General features: G+C 49.2%; 2 protein-coding genes across 7 annotated transcripts in view; one reads left to right on the forward strand and one right to left on the reverse strand.

Annotated features, from left to right (window-relative positions):
* The window catches only part of HMGXB3 (HMG-box containing 3), a 53,048-nt gene extending 40,321 nt beyond the window's left edge, over positions 1-12,727 (forward strand). For 5 of the 6 annotated variants that reach the window (XM_003900352.4, XM_009209375.4, XM_017960045.3 and 2 more), the window contains 7 exons: positions 335-466; positions 1,378-1,562; positions 5,058-5,277; positions 6,928-7,061; positions 7,842-7,958; positions 9,839-10,048; positions 11,317-12,727. In XM_003900352.4, the coding sequence (XP_003900401.2) occupies positions 335-466; positions 1,378-1,562; positions 5,058-5,277; positions 6,928-7,061; positions 7,842-7,958; positions 9,839-10,048; positions 11,317-11,784 (1,466 nt within the window). In that variant the 3' untranslated portion in view covers positions 11,785-12,727. Of the gene's footprint in view, positions 1-334; positions 467-1,377; positions 1,563-5,057; positions 5,278-6,927; positions 7,062-7,841; positions 7,959-9,838; positions 10,049-11,300 lie in introns of all 6 variants that reach the window. The other variant, XM_017960046.3, reaches the window with a different exon arrangement.
* Positions 12,728-12,875: 148 nt separating this feature from the next.
* The window catches only part of CSF1R (colony stimulating factor 1 receptor), a 34,525-nt gene continuing 32,262 nt past the window's right edge, over positions 12,876-15,138 (reverse strand). Inside the window, exons 19-21 of the mRNA XM_003900353.3 lie at positions 14,826-14,925; positions 13,920-14,028; positions 12,876-13,822 (exon numbers count right to left, since the gene is read on the reverse strand). Of these exons, the coding sequence (XP_003900402.2) occupies positions 13,658-13,822; positions 13,920-14,028; positions 14,826-14,925 (374 nt within the window). The 3' untranslated portion in view covers positions 12,876-13,657. The remainder of the gene's footprint in view (positions 13,823-13,919; positions 14,029-14,825; positions 14,926-15,138) is intronic.

Raw genomic sequence — 15,138 nt, forward strand, 5'->3', positions numbered from 1 at the left:
TGAATAAAATAGAGATGGGGCTTTTCTATGTTGCCCAGGCTGGTCTTGAACCCCTGGGCTCAAGCAGTCCTCCCACCTTGGCCTCCCAAAGTGCTGAGACTACAGGCATGAGATTACAGGCCATACCTGGCCTGTTTTGTTTTTTTGAGATGGAGTCTCTCACTGTGTTACCCAAGCTGGTCTACAACTCCTGGGCTCCAGCGATCCTCCCGCCTCATCCTCCCAAGTGCCTGCAACTACAGGCGCGCGCCACCGCATCCTGCTGGTGTGTATTCTATTTTTTGCCATTGTGTGTGATACGTTAATTTCCTTGTTGCCTCTTCTTAACCTGCAGGTCTCTTTAATGTGGGGAACAAGCTGCTGGTAAGCCTGGACTTGCTTTTTGCAATCAGAAACCAGATCAAGCTCGGAGAGGACCCCAGAATGTCTGTCAGTGTTGTTCTGAAGTCAGTGCAGGAGCAGACAGGTAAAAGTTGTTTTCTTCCCTTTCTCAAGGTTAATCCTAAGCTCCCTGGGAATTTTCAGTGATCGTCTTTGGTTAAAAGACTTGTTTTGAAGAAGAGTCTGATTATTTTGAAAAGGAGACATTCTTAACTTCTGAATACACTCTTCCTTTTGAATTTTACAAATGCCAAACTAATTTTGGAAAGCATGAGTCTTTCTGTGCATCCAGGGACCCTTAGCAAGAGTTTACCAGTGACTTCCACAAGTACCTCCTTTGGTCATAGGGCGACTTGGCCCCATTGCATGTTAGACTCATTCTGACCACAGCTCCTGGATGTCTGCTTCCAGTCTCAAGGCTCATGCCAAGACCTGAGAGTGAGAACCGTCCTTTCTGTCTAGAATTTTTTTCCTCCATGCCCTCTTTACTCCTATTTGTGCTTTTCCCGTCCCTCTCCTATAGGCTCCAGTTCCCCTCTACCTTACCTGCTGTGAGAACAGATGGAGTAGAGCAAAGGTGCTGGAGTTACATGGGCCTGTGTTTCAGTCTTGGCTCTGCCGCTTAGTTGCAGTTTGCTTTTGAGCAAGTTATTCTTGTGCCTCTGTTTCTCCAGCTATAAAATGAGGATAGTAGCTCCTGGTTCATAAATAATTAAATTCGTGTGAGATTTGATGAGATAACATATTCAAATCTTTCAGCACAGCATCTAGTACTTAGTACAAGGCAGCTGTCACTCCAGTGGGAATTGCCCTTTGGGTTGCCACCTGAGCATTTGCAGGCCAGATCCCTGACCCTCAGGGTAGTTAGTACACTGGAGTGTTCTTTGAGGTGAATCAGTCTGGCAGAATTGCTCTACTTGCTACCCACTGGCTCATCCCTAGTGGCTTCAGTGTCTTTTTTCTGTGCCCTTCTCAGTGTGCTTGCTCTTCTTCCAGAGAAGACTCTGACCTCGGAGGAGCTGAGCCAGCTGCAGGAGCTGCTGTGCAATGGCTATTGGGCCTTTGAGTGCCTCACTGTCCGAGACTACAATGACATGATCTGTGGCATCTGTGGTGTGGCCCCCAAAGTGGAACTGGCCCAGAGGAGTGAAGAGAATGTGCTGGCATTGAAGAGCGTGGAGGTAAGTGCCTCTTAGCCACCATGAGGGACCTGCGGAATTCTCTCATTTTGGCAGCTCCCTTCCTACATGATATCCTCAGCGGGTGGATAGCGCCAGTCCTGTCTAGGTGAGGCAAGTGACTTTCTCCTCCCACAGCCCAAGATTTCATTTAGGGAATGCCAGATGGAAGTAGAGGCATTTATTTATTCAGTTACTCACTTGAAAAATGTATCCAGTGAGTAAGTATCAAAATATATATATAATAAATATATTGAACATAAACTAAATGCATGTTTTAGACACCTGAGAGATAGTAGTTAAAAAAAAAAAACACAAAACAAAGTTTCTGTCCTCATGGAGCTCACTTTCTGGTTTGGGGGACACAGGAAACAAATATCTGTCCAGGAGTAGTGAGTGCTATGAAGCACAGTAAAGCTGGGTAAGGAAGAGGGAGCAGTGTCATGGGAAAGGGCATTTGTATTTTATAAAGGGCAGTCAGTGGCGAAGGCCTATCTGATACAGTAGCATTTGAGTAGAGATCTGAAACCCATGTGGCTTTGTGGAGGAATATTCCAGGCAGAGGGAACAGAAAGAACAGGGTCTGAGGTGGGCTCGCTGGGCATGATTGAAGACCAGCAAGGAGACCGGTGGTGTAGCTCAGAGTGTGGGAGGGAGGGAGGGAGTGGTGGGGTATATGAGGTCCAGACGGTGCAAGAGGCCGACGCTATGTAGGGTAACGTGGGCTGTTTTAAGGACTTACACAGAGTGAAATGGGAGAGCCACTGAAGGGGTTGGAGGAAAAGAGTGACCTGAGCCGACTTAGGTTCTGAACTGAAAAATTTTCACACAATAATAACACCAAATTCAGATGGCTTCATAGATTAATTATAACAAATATCCAAGAAATGTTATTCCAAACATAGGCAAATAACAAAAGTGGATATATTTCCCCAACTCATATAAGGTTGTATAACTTTGGAAACAAAATCAGACATTTGATGTAAGAGAAGAAACTGGGGCTGAGTGTACTCATGAATATAAATGAAAGTCTGAATAAAATAATAGCAAATCAGATCTAATGAATAAAATAATGCATCATGACAAAGTTTATCACAGGAAAGCAAGGTTGTTCCAACAGTAGAAAATATGTTAATGTAATTCACTACTTAACTGATTAAAGGAGAAACCCTATATGATAATTTCATTAAATGTATGGGGGAAAAAAAAGGTTTTCTAGTGTGATTCTACACCCATATTTATGATAAAACTCGTAGCAAACAGAATAGTAGGAAATCTTCCTTAACCTTCTTTAGGGTTTAAAAAAAATCCCTTAGATTACTTTTCCCTGTGATCATGCCATGAGGTCTGGTCTACACTCACAGGCAGGGACTGCCCCTTGGGTATGCCAGTAGTTGCATTGGAGTGTAAGGTTTCCATCTCTGAACTCTACCATAGTAAACAAGAGCCTAGGACATGAGCTGACCTTCAGGTGCTTACTGGACTTGCATCTCATGTGTTCACTGATCAGGCAGGTGCAGAACCTGTAGAGAACAGCTTTGGTGTATTTTGACTGGACCACTAGACATATTAAGGGTTGAATGCATAGTCCTGTCTTTTTCTTCCCAGTGAAAAAACCAGGCAGCTAAACCATTTTGTGTGTGTTGTCTCATCTAGAGGCTGTTTCCAGATTGACTCAAATGTGCTTTCCTAGTAGTAGTAATAATAATGTAGCTAACATTTATTGAGCATTTTATTACTATGCCAAGTTCTCAATCTGTGCTAAGTGCTTTACTATATGACTTAATTTTCCCTACAACCCCATGAGGTTTTCAGAGACATAGGCACTGAAGCCCAGGGGCCTTGCCCAAGCTCACCAAGCAGAGAGGGGTGGGGCTGAGATTGACCTTCTTCTTTCTCAGCCACTGACTGTGGAGTCTGCACCCTAAGCACTGCCATTCTCACCAGTACCTCCTAGGACCCCGAGTTCTAGTTTTTCTGATCATATCTGGCCACAGCAAGTTTACGGTTTCCAAGAATAGACAGAGGCCCACCTCCCTGCAAAGGTGCCATCTGCTAGTCCTGCCTGGCACCTGTCCTGTCCATATCAAGGCTCCTCTGTCCCAGAATGGAGTAGCATTCCCTTCACTCTCAGTTTGCTTATCTCTTCCCTTCAATGGTACCAGGTTCTTCTTTCATAGAGGTACTTCTTTGTTCTGGAGAGTAGTGTGGTGTATGTGGGAAGAGGGTATCCTGAAGTCTATGAACTAAAACAGGAAGTTATGGAACAAAACTTCAATATGCTGTTATCCATGAAGAGACTTGTCAGCCCCTCTCTTGGGGTTATATAAAGGAGGACCCTGTGATTAGTTGGTGTACTGGGTTGGCATTTCCTGTTCCCTTGCACCTTGTGGAGAGGATAGACTCAGCTGGCCTCATTCCCCCAGGTGTGCCGTTTACACAGAGCATACACTAAGCACCCTGTGAGGTGGCGAACAAAGGAATAAGGTGAGGAGAGGAGCCTTTATGGGGAGCAGTGGTTCTTGGACTTTAGTGGGTATAAGAACTACACAGGGCAGTGGTTCTCACAACCTTTTAAAGTGGAGGGCTTGCTGGGTGCCACCCACAGGATTTCTGACTCAGGAGATCTGGAGTGGGGCCAAGAATTTGCATTTCTAGCAAGTTTTCAGGTGATACTCTTGCTGCTTGTCCAGGGACCACCCTTTGAGAACCATTCCTCTAAGGAAACTTTTTTAAATGCAAAATTAGGAGTTTAGTTCATACAGCTCAAGATGTGGCCAAGGTTTTTACATCTCTAATAAGTAACCTATACAACTCTGATTGAGGTATTAGGATCTGGGTCACGTTTTGAGAACCATATAAGAGGGCATTGCAAGAAGAGAAATTGAGTAGCACAAGCACTATTAATAGATGTCTATAAGAGATAAGTAAATGCTGCATTGGGTAGAAGAGATAGCTGTGTGCTGACAATGTGTGGGAGGAGGTCGGCGATCCACAGGGCCTTGGAAAATGGCTGGAATTTTACTCAATAGGATTCTGCTCGTTCTTGCCAGCCTGGTATCGGGAGTAAGGGTTTGGGCTTTGGAACTAGACCTGTGTTGACATGATTGTTCTGTCGCTTCGAGTGCTCGAATACTCACCTCAGCCATCCCCAGACTTGTTTTTTAGTAGTTCATTACAAAGTGTCTGACACATAACAGGTACTCAAATGGTAGCTCCCCTTTGTTTGTAAGACGGGGGAAATGACATGAACAAAGCTATAGAAACAGAAGAGACTTAGGGACTATTCATGCCTGGGAGAGTACTGTGGTGTAGGAGAAAGAAATGTGACCAAAAGTGGGTACAGAGCTTGAAATTCAAGGCTCCCTGGCAGGGCCTGGCTGTCTGACTTCTTCACCAAGCCTTAGTTTCCCTGTGTTTATAATGACAGGGTAGACTGTTGTGTTGTTGATGTTCTGTGACTCCCACAGTTTGACCTTCTTTATCCTGACCTTCTAGTTCACCTGGCCTGAATTCCTGGGCTCTAATGAGGTAAATGTGGAGGACTTTTGGGCCACGATGGAGACAGAGGTGATTGAGCAGGTGGCATTTCCTGCCAGCATCCCTATCACCAAATTTGATGCCTCCGTTATTGCCCCCTTCTTCCCACCACTCATGAGAGGAGCTGTGGTCGTCAACACTGAGAAAGACAAAAACCTGGATGTGCAGCCAGTACCTGGTAAGGCCACCTGGTGGCTGACTGGGGTCAAAAAAGGGCTCAATCAAGAGTCTGGGACGTTGTCCTTGGCAAGATAGCACAGTGGTAGCAAGAGGGCCAGGCCCCACTGAAGGACTCCTTTCAGAAAGATAATAACAGCCCGTGTCAAAATCCCCTAGAGTTTAAAGTTCTGGTGCAGAGTCGAAGAGCGGTCCACCATATTAAATAGCAGGGGAGTACGGCTCATTGTCATTCTTCTGGGATACACACACTGAGTAGGGGAACTCCTGTAAAAAATGCTGATAAGGCTCCATCCCCAAAAATTTTCATTGAGAAAGTGTAGGGGCAGGCCAAGGAATCTGCCTTCAAAACAGGCCTCCCAGATGGTTTTGCAGCTGGTTTTGTGGATTATACATTGAGAAACCCTGGACTAGCGGATAAGAGGATAAGTTTCTAAGAGCTTGAGTTGGATTCCCAGCTATGCCACTTAGTAGCTGTGCGACCCTCTGTCAGGTCCCATCATTGCCCTAAGCCACTGTTGGTTCATTTACAAAGAGGCTGTGATAATAGCTATCCACTTCCTAGATCACTGAAGATAAAGTGAGCTAATACAGTTAGAGCAATAGCCTTCTTCTTTAACTGTAACTCATAGTAAGAAATACATTTTGTATCATGACACAGAATGATATTCGTACATATGCACGTGTGTATAATTGAAACAACATTCCTAAAACAGTATTTTTCCTTACCAAGTGCGATACACTTTATTTTCTGTCTTATTTCATTTTTGAATTTTTGGAAATGACCCACTGAATTGATACCATAAGTACTTAATATATTGTGATGTGCAGGTTCTCAAACACTGCCTCCTAATATTAGATACTGAGGTCCAACCTCATATTCCTATTAATACTTTAAGGGCCCAGGCATCTTTTTTTTTGTTTTGTTTTTTTGTTTTTTTTTTGAGACAGAGTCCCGCTTTGTCACCCAGGCTGGAGTGCAGTGGTGCGATCTGGGCTCACTGCAACTCCGCCTTCTGGGTTCGAGCAATTCTCCTGTCTCAGCCTCCCAAGTTCCTAAGACTATAGGCGCACGCCACCACACCTGGCTAATTTTTTGTATTTTTAGAAGAGATGAGGTTTCACCATATTGGTCAGTCTGGTTTCGAACTCCTGACCTCAGGTAATCCACCTGCCTTGGCCTCCCAAAGTGCTAGGATTACAGGTGAGAGCCACTGCACCCGGCCCCCAGGGATTATTTTTTTAAGGCCCCCACGTAGTTCTCTTGCGCTAGCCAGGTTCAGGAACGTTGTGTAGAGAACACTTTTAAAACGAGAGCTACTGCTCTCTTATTGCTGCAGTCATGGTAAGCATCTGAGGTCTTGGTTCTGAAAAACCTTAGAAGACTGGATTAAAAGCTGACTTATTTTAGGGTTTTTTTCAGTAGCTGTCTGCAGGGTATCTCACTCAGATGTTCCAGGGCAGAAAGCCAGTTCTGAGAGATTTCAGGTATCTGCAGAAAGCATGGACCTGACTTGAGTCCCACCTCTGCCAGCACCAGGGGAGAGCTTGGTGCAGAGCTGGCTTCCACTGTTTGCTGTTTTGTGGGCCTAGCCATGGCCTCTGGTGGCTGGCAGCAGCACCCTCCCACCAGCACTGTTGTGTCTTGCAGGTAGCGGCAGTGCCTTGGTGAGGCTGCTCCAGGAGGGCACCTGCAAGCTTGATGAGATTGGCTCCTACAGTGAAGAGAAGCTGCAACATCTGCTAAGGCAGTGTGGAATCCCCTTTGGAGCAGAAGACTCCAAGGTGAGTGTCAAGGGCAGTGGTGGATATCGGGGCTTCTAGGATAGGCTGATTGGTCCACTTTTCAGGGCAGGGATATGAATACCTGTGATGGCATCCGCCTTGGACCCAAGCTGCTGGCAGTCAGGGATGCCTAGGAGGTGGTCAACAGCTAGATGGTGACATGTATGTGGGGCCTGGCCTCTAGCAGTTCCTCCTGTTGAAGGCTGTGAGCCTAGGTTCTGGGGTCAGGAATCCTGGCTCTCCTCCTTACTGCATGTGACCTTGGATAAGCTGCTTTATATTTTGAGCTTCATTTTCCTTGTTTGTAAAATGGAAATAACCAAAATACTAACCTCGTGAGACTGTTGTAAGGAATGCACTTTACAGTGTCTTGTTATTACCTATGCAAGCTCTTAGAAAATGCCTATTATTACAAAGAGTGTGTGTGTGTCTATGTGTTTGATTCATACGTTACTTACTTTCCCTTTCATATTTCTGTGCTGTTGAAAATGTTCTGCTTCCTTCAAGATCAGATTCAAATATTAGCTCCCCTTTGATGGTTTCTTTGCCCTGTAAAAAGTGAAAGGACTCAGGCCTCAGAATCCGACTGGCTTTGTCTGTGACCTAATCCTTTCAGGGCCTCAGATTGCTTACCTGTACCTAGAGGAGGTTGGGCTGATGAGGCTCCAAGGCCCACTTTATTCTTTTGCTTTGGGTGTTGGGTGAGTATGTGATGCTGAGCACCAGGTGTGGTCCCTTAGCATTCACCCTTATGTTTTTAATCTTGTCCTTCTACTCCAGGACCAGCTCTGCTTCTCCTTGTTGGCCCTCTACGAATCTGTACAGAATGGAGCTAGAGCTATGCAGCCCCCACCTCACTTCACAGGTGGTAAAATCTACAAGGTGTGCCCCCATCAGGTAAGAAAATAACTAGAGGGAGCTTGGAGTGAATTTGCTAATGTTGAACTTCCCACAGAGACTGATCCAGCTCAGTTTTGGGGGGCAAGACTTAAGTCACTGGGCAACCTCTGGCATAGCTGCCCACGGGTCAGGTACTACCCCGTGGGCTAGGGAGGGAGGCTGGGTCTTTTGTCAGTATTTTTTAAGCACTCTACCACATCCTGGGCATCAGCTGTTGAGGGTATAAGTCGAACTTGTATAAAGAATGACAAAGATGTCATTCCTCCCTAGCTGACCATATATTTTAGTGGGGAAATATAGTCACCACAGCTTGTGGCACTGGCTCCGAAGAAATTAGATAAGGGCCTAAGATAGAAAGTAACGGAGGAGGCCGGGCGCGGTGGCTCAAGCCTGTAATCCCAGCACTTTGGGAGGCCAAGACGGGCGGATCACAAGGTCAGGAGATCGAGACCATTCTGGCTAATCCGGTGAAACCCCGTCTCTACTAAAAAATACCAAAAACTAGCCGGGCGAGGTGGCGGGCGCCTGTAGTCCTAGCTACTCGGGAGGCTGAGGCGGGAGAATGGCGTAAACCCGGGAAGTGGAGCTTGCAGTGAGCTGAGATCCGGCCACTGCACTCCAGCCTGGGCAACAGAGCGAGACTCCGTCTCCAAAAGAAAAAAAAAAAAAAAAGTAACAGGGAGGAACCTGCTGTCTGAGGTGGCAGAGAAGACCGAGACCTGCAGGATAGGGAGGAGCCCAGTGATAAGCCAGGGAAGGAGTGTTGCAGCCAAGGGACCACCAAAGCCGTGAGTAGGGAGACAGAGTGAGCTGAGAGGAGGGGATGTTGGAGGGCTCCCCAGGGGCCAGATCACATAGAGCTCTCTAGGCCAGAGTAACAGTGGGTATTTTATTCTGAGTGATGAGGGACCTTTTGGACGGTTTTGAATGGGAAACCTGTGGAAGGGTGTGGAGAAGGTCACTGGGTTAATTAGCTCCAGGACAGGTTACACACTAGATGACAGAGTGGGCCCAGGTAGATACTGGGATGGAAACCCCACTTAACAGGTACTGAACGGGAGAGAGGTGGCTTAGCAGAGCCTTCAGTTCACTGAAGCACGTGAGTCAACAGGGGGACCTAGCTGTAAAAAGAGAATCCAGTTCCCAACTACTTTAACAGAAGCTGTGTCTGAAGGAGATGCTTAATGCTTCTACCCTGGGCAGATCAGAGCCTGCTCAGGGGATTAGTGTTCATGCGACGGGGGTTCATCTCATGAGAAGCAGCTGACAGCACAGGGAGAGCTGTAGATCTTGGGGACTGTGATGGGAGTGGCATCACCTGAAGGTGACAGCCAAGTGGGTTTTCCCAGAGCTGTGGAATGGTGCTTGGGGAGCCCTGTCAGTGGAGGTGTTTACTAGACTACATTGTGAGTTCCCATCTGGGCAACAAGCCCACTGGGGTCTGGTGGGGAGCTTGCTCAAAGTACAGATGCTTAGACCCTACTCCAGAGACCTTAGTTTCTTAGGCTTGACCTGGGGCCCAGGCATCTCCATTCTTAACCAGCTCCTAGCTGCTGCTGCTGTTGCTGTGTAGCTAGCATGGTGAACTGGTAGATGGTGTGTAGAGAGTGGGGTTTTGAAAGATGTTCTGAGGTGCCTTTCAGCCTAAGTTGAGGACAGGATGCTCCCAGCTGTCTCTCTGAAGGGCAAAGATGAGCTGGTGCCTTCATTTAAGGACAGAAGTAGGAAGGGAGCAGAATGCCATGGGCTCTGGCAGGATGGCCATGGCTTCAGCCATGAAGCTGATTGCTCATCTTCCTGGGAAGCGAGTGAGAACTGTACAGTGTCTGCAGACTGGCTTCCTAATTAACCCTGCGCCCTTGCCCTTCGTCTCTCAGGTGGTCTGCGGCTCCAAGTATCTTGTGCGGGGTGAGAGTGCCCGTGACCATGTGGACCTGCTTGCCTCTTCCCGCCACTGGCCGCCTGTCTATGTGGTAGATATGGCCACGTCAGTGGCCCTGTGTGCTGACCTCTGCTACCCAGAGCTGACCAACCAGATGTGGGGGAGGAACCAGGGCTGTTTCTCTAGTCCCACGGAGCCACCTGTGGTGAGTCACCTCCTGAGGAACTGCCGTGTCTCCTCAGGCCTACCATGTCTTGCTCTGTCGCGCAGGCTGGAGTGCAGTGGCGTGATCTTGGCTCAGTGCAACCTCTGCCTCCCAGGTTCAAGCAGTTCTCCTGCCTCAGCCTCCTGAGTAACTGGGATTACAGGCACGCGCTACCACACCCGGCTAATTTTTGTGTTTTGGTAGAGACAGGGTTTTGCCATTTTGCCCAGGTTGTTCTGAAACTCCTAGGCTCAAGCAGTCCACCTGCCTCAGGCTCCCAAAGTGCTGGGATTACAGGCATGAGCCACCACGCCCAGCCTACTCCATAAGTTTTTACTGACCAAGCCCTCTGTTTGAGGCCACAGTATGTCACTTAGGTGTGCCCAGGGTATCCCAAACATAGGTACCTTGTGTTAAAAGAGGTTGCCTTCCAGAGAAGCCTAGGAAGTTGCCACCTTTGACAGTCATTGTGCACACTGACGTATTAAAGGCCCCAGCCAGCCCTGGATTACGTTTAATTCACCATGTCTACATTTAGTTGACCATGGATATACTGCATGGCATGCAGTATATCTGTTGTGATCTGAAGATACTCTGGTTAGAAAACACTCATTTTACCAACCCTTTCCTTTTATTAAAAGGGGAAACTAAGGCCCAGAGGGGGAAATGGACTTTTCCAGCTCACACAGCAGATTAGTGGCAGAGCTCTTGTTTCTGTGTCTTGGTATATTGTACCAGACGGTATTTTTCACCAGTCATGTACCCTCCAAAGCCAACCTTTGTCCTTTGCTGAAATAGATGTCAGAACTGATAATTAGGAAGAAGTTCCGGAAGAATAACAAGGGTTGAGTGCCCCAGCCAGGATGCATTATGGGAAGTGAAGGCCTCTGGCTTTGCCTTGGAGGAGTCATTGTTGTCATTACTCCCTGGGGCTCACTGGCTCCATGAGCATGCCGGGGACCCCAGCAAAGTGTCTTAACCTTAGTCAGAGCTTTATCTTTCTGCTCCCCTGCAGCCCCTGGCCTGAATGGACCGGGGGCAATAACAGCCCAAGTAATCCAACATCTGCTCTGGAAGGTGGCCACTGTTACTGTCCCTGTTCTCACGTGAGGAAATGGAGGCACTGGGGGGCGGGGGTTGGCCTAGGAGGCACAGTACATGGTGATGTTAGGATTCAGACAGGGCTGGCTGAGCCTACAGTGCTTGTTCTCACCAGATGGGTTCCCCCTTAGTCATTCCTTCTTGTCAAAAGGCATTCTCATTTCTAGAGTGTGTCCTGCCCAGAGCTCTTGGACCAGCATTATACTGTGGACATGACAGAAACTGAGCACTCTATCCAGCACCCAGTCACCAAGACTGCCACACGGCGCATCGTCCATGCAGGCACACAGCCCAATCCTGGTGACCCCAGTACTGGGCACCACTCCTTGGCACTGTGCCCTGAATTGGCACCCTACGCAACCATCCTGGCCTCCATCGTGGACAGCAAACCAAACAGTGTCCGCCAGCGGCCCATTGCCTTCGACAATGCCACTCACTATTACCTCTACAACCGCCTCATGGATTTCCTCACCAGCCGCGAGATTGTCAATCGTCAGATCCATGACATTGTACAGAGCTGCCAGCCTGGTGAGGTGGTCATTCGTGACACCCTCTACCGCCTTGGGGTTGCTCAGATCAAGACAGAGACAGAGGAGGAGGGTGAGGAAGAGGAGGTGGCCACAGTGGCAGAATAAGCCAGGCTGTTGTACAGGGACTATACCATCTCTCAAGCCATAGTAAGGCCCTTGCCTGAGGCAGAGCTATCCAGGGGACCTGCAGAAGTGGTCTCCTGTGGGGAGGGCCTCTGACTGCTGGGACTGACCAAAGAGCTTCCATTCCCTGAGCATGGTGGGACCCAGGGTCCTCGGTTCTCAACCCCCCACAGGTCAGGAGTGGTGCCAGGAAATCTCTTCTGGCCCCGAGAGAACACTTGGGGGACATGGTATGTTTAATGGAGGGAGGGGAGGCTGAGGGAAAGGCTGGTAGCTGGTGGCTTCCGTGGGGCCTGCTGTGGGTCAGGGTAGAGATCCTGGGTGGGCTAAGGCGTGAGTCCCAGCACTAGGTGGGAAGGCTGCTCAGGTCTCTCCCACTCCTGAGGAGCCCTGGTTTCAGCGCCCCCAGTCTCATGAATTGCTTAGCCTGTTGCCTTTGACTAGGGGCCTGGGGTGGCCTGCCTTTGACTAGGGGTCCCTTTGGGCTCTTGATTCTCTCTGAAGGAGGGATATATTTCTCTCTTGCTCTTCCTGTACCCACATTTGGGGGAAGCTGAGGAACAGTCAGCCACAGCTCTCTTCCAGGACTGTCCTCTCCGCCCCCAAGCTTTGAGGAAGAGCATCCCCTTCCTCCTTTCCCTGGCCACTGCTGCTGCAGCCAACATCCTCTCTGGGCCTGGGACCCTCTCCACAGACAGGATGTGGTCCCTGGCCATGACATAACCTGGCAGCAGTAGGAAAAACTCCCTTCTGTGAAGGGGAAGCAGACTGGGCCATAAGGAAACAGCAGGACTGGCTCAAGTGCCCAAGGTTTGTTTAGGGCCTGGGAATTGGCCATGTGTTAATTTATTGAGAGGAGTGGAGTAGGTGGCTTTTTTTCCCCTCCTTCTCTCTTCCCCCAACAAAAATAAAGTTTATTAAATTATCTGGTTTTGGTGAAGCAGGAGTCAATTCCGTGCACATTGTGGTCAAGCGCCACAGACATGAGCTCGTCACTGCATGTGAAGGCGGGAGGGAAAGAAGTTCCAGGGAATTTGCAGGCACTCATATGGCACAAAGAACCAGAGGCTGACTGCATTAATGCTGTTAGTTTAATGTGGACAGAGACATCCCGCGGCGTGACTGTTAGTTAGGATGAGTCAGCTTGGGGGAGTTTGTGCTTCCTGCTTGGTGTGGCCAGCCACATGCCAAGGTCCCCTGCCTTCTAGCCAGAATGACAGGGGACTGGGCAGAACACCCCCAACTTTTAGCTGCCACTTGGCTCATCACAGCAGTACCAGTGCGGGGGTAGGAGGGGTAGGGCTGTGGAGTGAAGGCGGCTTGTAGGGCAGAGACTAAGAGGTCCTGTGAGATTCTTAGAGGAGCCATCCTGCTCCAATGGGCCTGAGCTGAGTGTAGTCTGTGAGCATCTGCTGCTCTTGCTGCGCCTCTCGGAGAGGAAGAGCTCAACTCTGCCAGTCTGTCTAGCCCCAAGGAGCCTGGTTTTCTCAGTAGCAGTGTAGCTCCTGGGGACTTCACAGGCATAAAGTCAGTCCACTTCCATTAAGAGAAGAATATTAGGAAAGGAGGTTCTACCAGTTGGCATAGCAAACATGAGGCCAACACCATGAGAACGGTAGGGGAGAGGGGGTGAGGGCTCAGCCCCCAGCCCCTGACTGGCAGTGATGGCCCACGCTCAGGGAGTGGGATCCTCAGACCTCCCCTGGATCCCTCACCTTCCCAAGTTTCAGCGCTGGGCCAAGCTGTTGAGTGAAATGACCGAAGGCAGAGTTTGTGTGTTCTCCCCACGTCACCCCGTCCGTGGAGAAGTTGAAGCTTGCAGGAGGGGAGAGTGGTGCTCCCTGTCGTCGGCTCCTCAGCAGAACTGATAGTTGTTGGGCTGCAGCAAGGGCTGGGCGATATCCCCTTGCTCGCAGCAGGCCAGGTGCTCACTAGAGCTCTCCTCTTCTGGCTCACTGCTGCTGCTGCCGCTACCGCTACCACCGCTTCTGCTGCTGCTGCTTGGCAGATTGGTATAGTCCTGAGGGTGGGAGAGACCAGAGACTGTCAGTCCAGATCCATCAGGCCCAGCCCAACCTGCTTTACCGGCCACCCACCCCAAGCCTCACCCCACTCACCCGCTCTCTCCTGTCCTCTTGGGCTTGCTCCTGAAGGAGGGAGCAGATCTGCTGGAAAGTGGGTCTGTGGGTGGGCTCCAAGGCCCAGCAGGCCTGCATGATGCTGTATCTGGAGATAGGACAGAGGATGCCCATGTGCAGCTCTCTAGGGTCCAGGGGTCATTAACACACACCCCTAGGGAGACCTACCCAGCAGAGGTCCGCAAACCCAGTCAAAAATAAGTTTAGTATAAAACTTGTGCCACGTCCTTGGCATGCTTTACCGTTTAGTCCTCACAGTAACCCTTGCAGAAGGGTACTCTCATCACCCTTATTTTGACAGATGAGGCCCTTTTGGTATCCTCAGGGTCACTGTAATAACAGTCTCTTAAAAGACTGAGTTTAGGGACAGGTACAGTGGCTCATGCCTATAATCCCAACACTTTGGGAGGTTGATGCAGGAGGATTACATGAGGCTAGGAGTTTAAGACCAGCCTGGACAACATAGTGAGATCCCATCTCTACTAAAAATTTTTTTTAAATAGCTGGGCTTAGTGGTGCACACCTGTAGTCCCAGCTGCTTGGGAGGCTGAGGCCAAAGGATTGCTTGAGCCCTGAAGATCGAGGCTGCAGTGAGCTATGATCGTACACACCACTGCACTCCAGCCTGGGCTACGAGCAAGATGTCTCAAAAAAAAAAAAAAAAAAAGAAAAGTGGTCATTTCGGACCAGCCCTAGCAGACAGCTACTTCTCTGAGAACATCGCTCATACCCTGAACTCAGAAGGGGCTTGTGCCCACTGTGGGAGAGAGAAAGCCTGACCCTGGAACATTTTAGACAGGGAAAGATCAGGGCCACACGGCCTTCCATCCCTTTCTGGCGAAAGCCTGGGGTGTCCTTTTCCCTCCCTGGGATCCCTTCGCTTACATATTCTTTGGGGCAAATGCAGGCTGGGCCATTTGGTATCCATCCTTCACCAGTTTATAGAACTTGCTGTTCACCAGGATGCCAGGGTAGGGATTCAGCCCTGCAAAGGCCGAGATCAGGTAAGAGGCCATGCCCGTTGTCCTCTCCCCGTTCCCGCACACCCACACACATCTTAGACTGGGTTTGAGGGGTCCTACTTGACAACACTGCAACAGCAGCTGCTCTTATCCACTGTGTGGTAGGCTTAGGCTTTAGGAACGTGTGAGCCTCCAGCCAGGCCTTATCACACCAAACAAGAATTCTTGCACAGGCT

The sequence above is a fragment of the Papio anubis genome, chromosome 5 (assembly GCF_008728515.1).
Source record: "Papio anubis isolate 15944 chromosome 5, Panubis1.0, whole genome shotgun sequence".
NCBI classification, from domain to species: domain Eukaryota; kingdom Metazoa; phylum Chordata; class Mammalia; order Primates; family Cercopithecidae; genus Papio; species Papio anubis.